Genomic DNA, 9,782 nt, shown 5'->3' with positions numbered 1-9,782 from the left:
TAATCATCTTTAGTAACAGGTTAATTTGTGTCAAATCATAACATATGCATAAAACAAGCTATTTAAATATTGATATTCATGATACCTCTCAACTGTAATGTTAAAGTGATTTGTCTTAAGATGAACTGTATGTGTATTGATTGTCTTGCATTAATGTAATACTTGCACATCATCTGTATATAAACAGCCTCTCTTTTTTTCTTTTTTTTTTTTTTTTTTTTGTAAAGCATTATTTTTATATTTGAAAATCTGCAATGAAGCGTATAGCAGCCTTGGTTGGCAGGACTGCGTTGTCCTGTTGGCATCAAGGGAGCCCACATCTTCCTCTACCTGCCTGGGCCCCTGGACCCCGCACACCTGTCCGCAGATCCGACACCTGACTGCAAAACGGGTCGGTCTCAAAATGTCAAACCCTTCACTAATGCTCATCAGAAAGGTCACAACAGTCCAATGCAGATGACAAGATTAATTCAAGATTCAAGATTACACAAACCAGATTGTTTGGATGCCTTGTGTGCGTGTGCTGAGCAGAGGGTGCTGTGTTTGTCCTGCTGTAGAATAAGGGCCAGTTAAAAGGTCAGAAGATCAACTCCAAACCAGTAAAACTAGAGAAACAGCAGAAGCAGGAGGTGGACATCAAACAGAGGATGACTGTGTCAGAACTCACCAAAGCCATGAATAAAGACACTGGTGAGTGTTATGATGATATGGCCATTTTTTTATGTTTTTGAAAGAAGACTGTTGTGCTCACCAAGGCTGCATTTATTTACAACATGGTAATTTTTGCTAAATGTTATGACAATTTAAAATAGCTGTTTTCAATTTTGATATATTTTAAAATGTAATTTATTCCCGTGATCAATCATTACTCCAGTCTTCAGTGCCACATGATGCTTCAGAAATCATTCTAATATGCTGATCTGATGATCAATAAACATTTCTTATTATCATCAATGTTGAAATATTCTGGCTTAATATTTTGTGGAAACTGCAATGCATTTTTTCAGGATTCTTTGATGAATATAAAGTTCAAAAGAGCAGCCTTTATTTAAAATAAAAATCTTTCTAACACTGTTAATGCTTTTACTGTCAGTGTTGACCACTGGTAGAAACCAAAGTCAGAGAAAACAAAGATATCCAGAGACAGTGAGGAGCATCTCAATAAATTAGAATGTCATGGAAAAGTTCATTTCAGTAATTCAACTCAAATTGTGAAACTCGTGTATTAAATAAATTCAATGCACACAGACTGAAGTACTTTAAGTCTTTGGTTCTTTTAATTGTGATAATTTTGACTCACATTTAACAAAAACCCACCAATTCACTATAATTAGAATATGGTGACATGCCAATCAGCTAATCAACTCAAAACACCTTTAAAGGTTTCCTGAGCCTTCAGAATGGTCTCTCAGTTTGATTCACTAGGCTACACAATCATGGGGAAGACTGCTGATCTGACAGTTGATCAGAAGACAATCACTGACACTCTTCATAGTTCACAATCTTAGGTGAGATCATCACTTTTCTGGACACACCCGGTCATGCAGCGTTTTCTGCCATGTGTGCACATTTTGCTATGAATTGTGATTTCTGGAAATTTTAAGTTAGTTCTAGCAGACTAACCAGAAGTAGTAATATTAATAATGCTTTTATTGAAAAAAAAAAAATGAAATTGAGGAAATGCATTTTACATGAAAAGTGTTTGTGCTTTTATTTATTTAAAATAAATGATTTTGATATATTTTAGCATCTAATACAATAACACTCTTAAAGTTATTTTATTTTTTTTGCCATGGATTAGGTGTTCAAATATTTTTGTAGTGTTGTCTTGTGACAGGGATTTCTTCCCCTTGGAATTATACGGTTCTCTCTATTCACATATACTTATTCTGTGACAACTTATTTACAGTATGTGATGTGTTCTGTCTGTAAAGTATATGGAATGAAGATGAAAGAAGACCAGCAGGCCATTGAAGCCAAGCAGAAGCAGCATGAGGAGAGCTAAAGAAGGATCGGGAGAGTGTGGCCCATCTCTCCTGGAGACAGAGGAGGGCGGCCCTGTACCGGGCCAACAAACACAAACTCTCCCACAGACTCGGTGAGAAAACCGAGATGGAAGAACTCACACTGCCCATCATCAAAGGTGAGATGATGGCTCCTTTATTGCAATAAGAGTTTGATCTTTTTAGCAAACACAGAATATAGATAAGGAGAATTTACTTAATACAATAGTGACAGTAATATTATTTCATGATGGACAAAATGAAGGTCCTCACTATTTTACTCAGAATGGTATTTTTATTTTTTTTTAGGTGATATTGATGGCTCAGTGGAAGCCATTTTGAACATCCTGGAAAGTTACGATGCTGATGACTGGTGTCAATTTGATGTGGTTCATTTTGGTGTGGGCGACATCTCAGAAAGAGACATTAACTTGGAAGAGATGTTCTCAGGTGGGAATCCACAACAGTCAGTGCTTCTCACCCGGCGACACACTTCCAAGTGCTGTTAAATGGCATAAAATGGTTTAAAATAATTTGATGTAAGTATAAATATAACTGATAAGTTATAAGGATCATGTGACACTATATACCCTCTCTTTATCGCTCCTCATTGTTCAGGCACCATTTACGGGTTCAGTGTTGCTTCAAATAAATCGTTTCAGCAGATGGCTGTTAAGAAGGGAATTCCCTTAAGATTACACAGTCATCTACAAACTCATAGACGACCTCAAAGACGACCTGAGCAGCTTGTTCCCGACCACAGAGGAAAATATCATTGGCGAGTTTACTTTAATAATACTTTAAACTCTATTTGTTCTGGTTGATTCTGTAACTTCACCAGTCATGCTTCCCTTCCCAGCCTTAGATATCATATATTCAGACTTTCCTGCAGTGAAACATAAATCTAGTAAATGTGTTAAATGGAGCTGAGAGTGCTACAGACACATTGGTAACTGAAAGCATGACACATTTAGTAAAAATACTTTTGTGAAATGAATGTTCTGCAGATGGGGCTTCCATGTTGGCCTGGTGATGAGTCACTGACTGAAACATAAACTAGTGCTGTGTATGAAAGAATGAGGTTGGTTGTCTTTTTCCTGCCCTTGAATGGTGCGTTTTTCTCCCTCACTGTTCAGGCGAGGCCTCTGTTCTGGCCACATTTGATGTGACGGTTGGGAAAAGAAGATCCCGGTGGCTGGCTGTAGAGTTCAGAAGGGCCAACTTTACAAAAAAGATGAAATTCAGACTTATTCGAGGGAGAAATATTCTCTGGGAAGGTAAACCAGTGCTGATAAATGCAGCTTGGGTGTTTGCTGTGTTAACTGCATGCTCTTGTAATGTAATGTTTTTTCATGCATGCATGTTTATTCTTCATCAGGATCCGTGACAACACAAACATCTAAAGGATGATGTTCTGACAGTAAAGACAGGAATGGAATGAGGCCTTTCTCTAGATAACGAAGGACTTGAATACAAACCTGGGGATGAAATTATTTGTTACTGTGAATGTGAGATCAAACAAAATATCCTGGGATCCGGGATTTTAACAGACTGCATTTGGTACATTCACATGCTATGCTATGTAGTATACATGCACATATATAACAAATTGACTATAACAAAGTAAAATTGTCTTCATTTTTGACTCTAGATATCAGGACTTCATTAACTGTACATAACTGTCTTATAATATACTTTTGTGAAATGAATGTTCTGCAGATGGGGCTTCCATGTTGGCCTGGTGATGAGTCACTGACTGAAACATAAACTAGTGCTGTGTATGAAAGAATGAGGTTGGTTGTCTTTTTCCTGCCCTTGAATGGTGCGTTTTCTCCCTCACTGTTCAGGCGAGGCCTCTGTTCTGGCCACATTTGATGTGACGGTTGGGAAAAGAAGATCCCGGTGGCTGGCTGTAGAGTTCAGAAGGGCCAACTTTACAAAAAGATGAAATTCAGACTTATTCGAGGGAGAAATATTCTCTGGGAAGGTAAACCAGTGCTGATAAATGCAGCTTGGGTGTTTGCTGTGTTAACTGCATGCTCTTGTAATGTAATGTTTTTTCATGCATGTTTATTCTCCATCAGGATCCGTGACAACACAAACATCTAAAGGATGATGTTCTGACAGTAAAGACAGGAATGGAATGAGGCCTTTCTCTAGATAACGAAGGACTTGAATACAAACCTGGGGATGAAATTATTTGTTACTGTGAATGTGAGATCAAACAAAATATCCTGGGATCCGGGATTTTAACAGACTGCATTTGGTACATTCACATGCTATGCTATGTAGTATACATGCACATATATAACAAAATTGACTATAACAAAGTAAAATTGTCTTCATTTTGACTCTAGATATCAGGACTTCATAACTGTACATAATGTCTTATAATGTAAATAAAATGAATTCTCAAAATAAAAGGTTATTTGAAAAATGCCATTATTTTTATCCTACTTCATGCATATTTCATATATTTAAACTTTTATCGCACAATATAGCTTTTGTAATACATTAAATGTATATTTAAAAATGACTGTTTAGATGGAAATTTAATTCCTGGGATACAGGCCATTAAAACGCCACACACACACACACATCTTTAAAGTAAGAAAGATAAATAAGTTGAGAGCTAAAAATCAAGATATAAGCCAACAACCTATTTTAGAACCAGGGCTCCCAAATGTGGAAAACCTGAATTTATGAAAAAAGTGATCTCAAGAACTGAAAAACTCAATTTTACAAGTTGCAAAAATGTATGAAATCTTAAGTCATGGGCATTATGTAAATTATAATTTGTCAAACTAAGACATTCAATTGGGTAGAAATGCCGTATTTGAGTGACAGGACTAGAAAATTTATAAATTAAAAAAAGTCTACGTTCATTGATAATTAAAAAGTGTAATCCCTGAAGAACACTTAAGCTTTAAAAATATATACATACTTTAAAAATAAAATATTTAAAGGCAAGAAAAAAAAATACTCCTAAAATAGACTTTGTATTCTGCATGTCCTAGAATCATAAGGTTTTTTTTGTTTAACATGATCATTTACCATTGATAATTTTATCCAACTAGTCACTTTAGCATAATAGTTTGAATGCCTAACAAAGTTAAACCCCCAAAAAGTGAAATTAAGACTCAAAAGAGATTTATTTTTGAATGTGGCAGGCCACAACTTTATTTACAAAGTACAAACTCCAGAACAGACAATCTCATGTGTCACACAAGAGCATGTCATCAGGACCGTACTTCACTTGTCCTCTGGTTTGTTGAAGCAGTAAGTCAGGCAGCACTTCCCGCAGTAATGACGGTCAAAGTGGCTGGCCATGAACACCCCGGCTCCACACTCGTCTGCAGGACACTCGCGGCGCAGCCGGTGGATCTTGCCGTTCTCATCAACCTGAGGATCAAGACAGACATCATAAAACCACACCGGGGACTCCCAAAGCTGAATACAGAACACATGCAGCTGGCAAAAAACAGAATGAATATAGCAGACAAATGACACTGATTGTAACTGACCTTGTAATATTTCAGCACAGCGAGCTTGACCTTCTTTCTCTTGTGCTTGTTCTTCTTGGGGGTGGTGTAGGACTTCTTCTTCCTCTTCTTAGCACCACCACGCAGTCTCAGCACCAGATGAAGTGTGGACTCCTGGATGAATGAAGTTAGTTGAAGTATATTATACAATTGGAAAAGCAAGAAAGCTTAAATTCTGTATGACTGTATCATTATTCACTGACCTTCTGAATGTTGTAGTCGGAGAGGGTGCGGCCGTCCTCCAGCTGTTTACCAGCGAAGATCAGCCTCTGCTGATCAGGAGGGATTCCTGCATTCAACACATACTACAGTCAGTATTTTGTAATAACGTGTGCAATGCTGCAAACTAATAAAAAAACCCCACAAAAGCTGACAACTCACCTTCTTTGTCTTGAATCTTAGCCTTGACATTTTCAATAGTATCAGAGGGCTCAACCTGTAACACATTAAGGCTAGTTGAGATTCGTCTTAAATAACAGTATGCTGCACTTACACCAATAGCTATATAAGCACTTCAAATGTATAGAAGACCAAAGGGAATTGTTACAGTTATTTCAAATTTCTGGTATTTTTTTTTTCTCTTTCATTACTGTTTTGATGCATCTGAATGTAATCTAATACCTATTTTATCTGTAGGTTAGTAATGAACAACATGGTAACTGCTTACACTGTAATTGACAGCTACAATTTAGTAATATGGCTGTAGTTATAAAAGTAAAAACTGCTAAACTGCATTGAAATTACATATTTAAAACATTCTTTAATGCATTCAACTGCGTTTTCTACTGTGCTCTTGCATTAGCAGCACACGTTTTTCATTTTTAACACTGTAAAGCTGCTCTGACACGATCAGTAATGTATAAAGCGCTATAAAAAATAAAAGTGACATAACTTGACGAACTATAGAGTTGCGTTAACGTTACACATAATTTACATTTGTTTCCAAAATCCTCTAATATGTAAATGTTAGCTGAGCCATGACTTAGCATTATTCGTGACTTCTGTGTTACCATACAAATATAGCGTTTCCTCGCGTTATTACGTTACCTATACTAGAATTGTAAAGTTAAAAGACTGATATAATGAAAGATTATTAGTGCATCACAGACAAACGCTGCTATGAAAGCGTGGAGCTGTGTAGCGCGCCTCGTCTGCGCCTCACCTCAAGGGTGATAGTTTTCCCTGTGAGGGTTTTCACGAAAATCTGCATCTTGATGTTCAATCCACCTGTGTATAAAACAGAGGTGAATGTTTCTGACTCATTTTAGTGCTTTTATATTTACGAATATCACATTTATTTCGCTATTATTCGTTCGTAACAGTAACTCACCACCAGCTCTGAGATGGCGGAAATCGAAAAGGGTCCTGCAAACGGTACAACGTGCTCTTCAGCGCTGTGAGGCTGCCCGATGAACTGCCTGAATAGAAAAAAAAGAAAATCCTCAGAAAGTCAGTTATTGTATTTAACAGTTTTGAAAAGGTTTTTGTGAAAACATTTTTGTTTTTAATTAGTAGTATAGAAGCCGTTATTTTAACCATTATCATATAACTGTTAACTATATCGTATTGTATATATATTTTACTAAGCTGTTTTTTATGATACTGAACACATTACAGCGTCTGAAGAGCTGATAAATGTGTATTTCTACAGCTAAAACTTCACATTATAAGAAGTCTGTTTCCTCAGAACAGTTTTGCCTCATGGAATAATTAAAATATCTTGTTTTGATGAGTGGTATATTATTATTATTATTACTAACGAAAACCTTTACTGCTTAAGTGCTCTTTACTGCTCAGGTGCTATTTTAGAATTCATGTCTTGTGATTGTTGAGTGTGTGGCAGAAATGTACGACGGGGCGCTACATAGCCTAACATAGGAAGAAGAGGATTTGAGAGTTGTGCACCAGAAATGTAAACGGATTCAGTTGACGCACTGTGGTCACTTAATGTTTTCTCTGGGCTTGAAGCTCTTTCACATGCATGGAATGTCCAAAGTCCTGCTGTCAAGCATGCCAAGGTTTTTCATCCTCTTTGTCGTATTACATAATGCATCCTTTCCAGCCTTTGTTTAAGCATATGGTCTTTGGCCAGTTTATCCAATTAACTGCACAACACTTCTTATGTGAAGATTGTGTAATCTTGATTTTGTAAACAGAGGCAAGAGCCTGTGCATAACATGGCTCTTCTGTCATCTCTCACTGCCAAAATTGGAATATTTTTCTGTGCAAGGCAGAATGAGGAAATTGAGTGCTTTGTAGTTGTGCATCCAGAGCTGGATGAGTGTGGTGTGGTGTGTTTCTGAACAGTATGTTCCCATAGACATCAGCACACCATTTACACACAAATATGCAATGGCCTTTAGATACGAGACTACTGACCCGGCAGGCATGAGTGATTCCTGTTGACATCTAGGTGCTACATGATGTTATAACGCGCAGCCAGTGCAAGCCTACAAATTGTGTGTGCCACGACACGTAGTGTTCCAAAAACAGGACTGTCTCCGCCTGTGATAAATGCTCAGGGCGAAGTAGCAAGTAGATACAGGACACAGCTGAGAAACAAGGGTGGAGCCAGATCTAACCAGCAGTGTAGGAGTCGTAGATCTGACATAAGAGAGCAGAGGGCATGCACTATTTCAGCGTCTAGGAATACTCTCAGACAAAGGATAATGCCAGAAAAAAGTTACAAAGAGCTAGATGGGATGCATTGCATACTTTCACTGTAGATAAAATGTACACACTTTGAAACTCATCCCAGACAGCAAGCAGTGTTGGCACAGATCTGGCCCACATGTGGGCCACATGGATTTCAAGCGGGCTAGATGTGGGCCAGATCTGGGCCAACACTATGTTGGTGTCTGGAACTTAAATGTGCTTAAAATTTACTCACCTTCAGGTCATCCAAGATATTGATGTGTTTGTTTATTCATCAGAACAGATTTGGGGGAATTTATCATCACACCACTTGCTCACCAATGGATCCTCTACAGTGAATGGGTGCCGTCAGAATGAGAGTCCAAACAGCTGATAAAAACATCACAATAATCCACAAGTAATCCACAATCCATCAATTAACATATTGAGAAGTAAAAAGCTGCATGAGTGTGTGCAAATGTGCTTGAGACCGAGACAAGACCAAGACCATAAAAAAAATGGTCTTAAGACCGGTCTCAAGACCAAGAATAGTCTCGATTACTACAACATTAATATATATCACATATAGTGTTTAAAATCTTCAGGCATTTTTATTTTTATTTCAATTTTAGTTTTAGTATTTTTTAGTACTTTAACATTTTATTTCAGTTAGCCTAGTACCATAAGAACATTTACCTTTGTATGTTTGTTTTATCTACTATTTATATATTTTTTTGATTACAGCTTTATTTCAGTTACCGAAGATGGATAGTTTTAGTAACAATAACAAAAAATTAATGAGAGCGAGTAAATAATAACAGAACGTTCAATATTCTTTAGCTTTTAAAACACTATTTAAAGGGGTCATGTTGCCAAAAAGAACATTATTTTATGTATTTGGTGTAATGCAATGTATTTATGTGGTTTAATGTTCAAAAATCACATTATTTTCCACACACTGTACATTATTTTTGCTCCTCTATGCCCCGCCTTCTGAAACGTGTCGATTTTTACAAAGCTCATCGTTCTGAAAAGCGAGTTGTACGCTGATTGGCCAGCTATTCAGTGCGTTGTGACTGGCCAAATACCTCAATCGTGTGACAGAAACGTTACGCCCCTTAACATATTGTGATGCCGAGTCCCCCCATGCGACAAGACAAAACTGATAAAACCCATTACAAATGAGCCATTTGTTGCATCCAGTGGGGACATAATTAATGTTACTGATTATAATGACTTATACCGTCTTTTTACGCTTTGTGTATCGCGCAGCATAAACATAAAACCATGTCTGCATTTGTGATTGAAGAAACAACAAGCGCTACTCTACACTGCTCAAAACTCGTGTTGAATTATCAGTGGCAAATTCTTTAAATATGAAAACATACTTACAGACTGTGAGTCAGAATCTGTCCTCGTAAAGTTGGAACTGCCCCACTTTATAGAAACACAGACGGCATAGGCTAGTCTCCCAGGAAACGGTCCTCAATAAAATTCGCTGCACACACTCAAATATTTGGGTTGAACTGTTCTGGAACAGTGTTGTAAACAACTTAACCACTGATATCTAGTTGTGTCCTCTTTTGGAAGGCCAAACTAAGTA

At 37.3% G+C, this 9,782-nt stretch overlaps 1 protein-coding gene across 1 annotated transcript; it reads right to left on the bottom strand.

Moving 5' to 3' along the window:
• Positions 1-5,153: 5,153 nt before the first annotated feature.
• Positions 5,154-7,004, bottom strand: LOC122145261 (ubiquitin-40S ribosomal protein S27a). The gene is made up of 6 exons (XM_042757670.1): positions 6,876-7,004; positions 6,708-6,772; positions 5,927-5,981; positions 5,749-5,834; positions 5,528-5,659; positions 5,154-5,405 (listed from the first exon to the last, which is right to left on the bottom strand). Exons 2-6 carry the CDS (start codon positions 6,753-6,755, stop codon positions 5,256-5,258), a joined length of 471 nt encoding a protein of 156 aa, XP_042613604.1. The 5' UTR covers positions 6,756-6,772; positions 6,876-7,004; the 3' UTR covers positions 5,154-5,255.
• Between the last annotated feature and the right edge of the window lie 2,778 nt (positions 7,005-9,782).

This window comes from Cyprinus carpio, chromosome A6, assembly GCF_018340385.1.
Source record: "Cyprinus carpio isolate SPL01 chromosome A6, ASM1834038v1, whole genome shotgun sequence".
In the NCBI taxonomy this organism is placed as follows: domain Eukaryota; kingdom Metazoa; phylum Chordata; class Actinopteri; order Cypriniformes; family Cyprinidae; genus Cyprinus; species Cyprinus carpio.
Note: the sequence above shows the minus strand (reverse complement) of the source record. Positions and strands in the feature narration are given on the sequence as shown.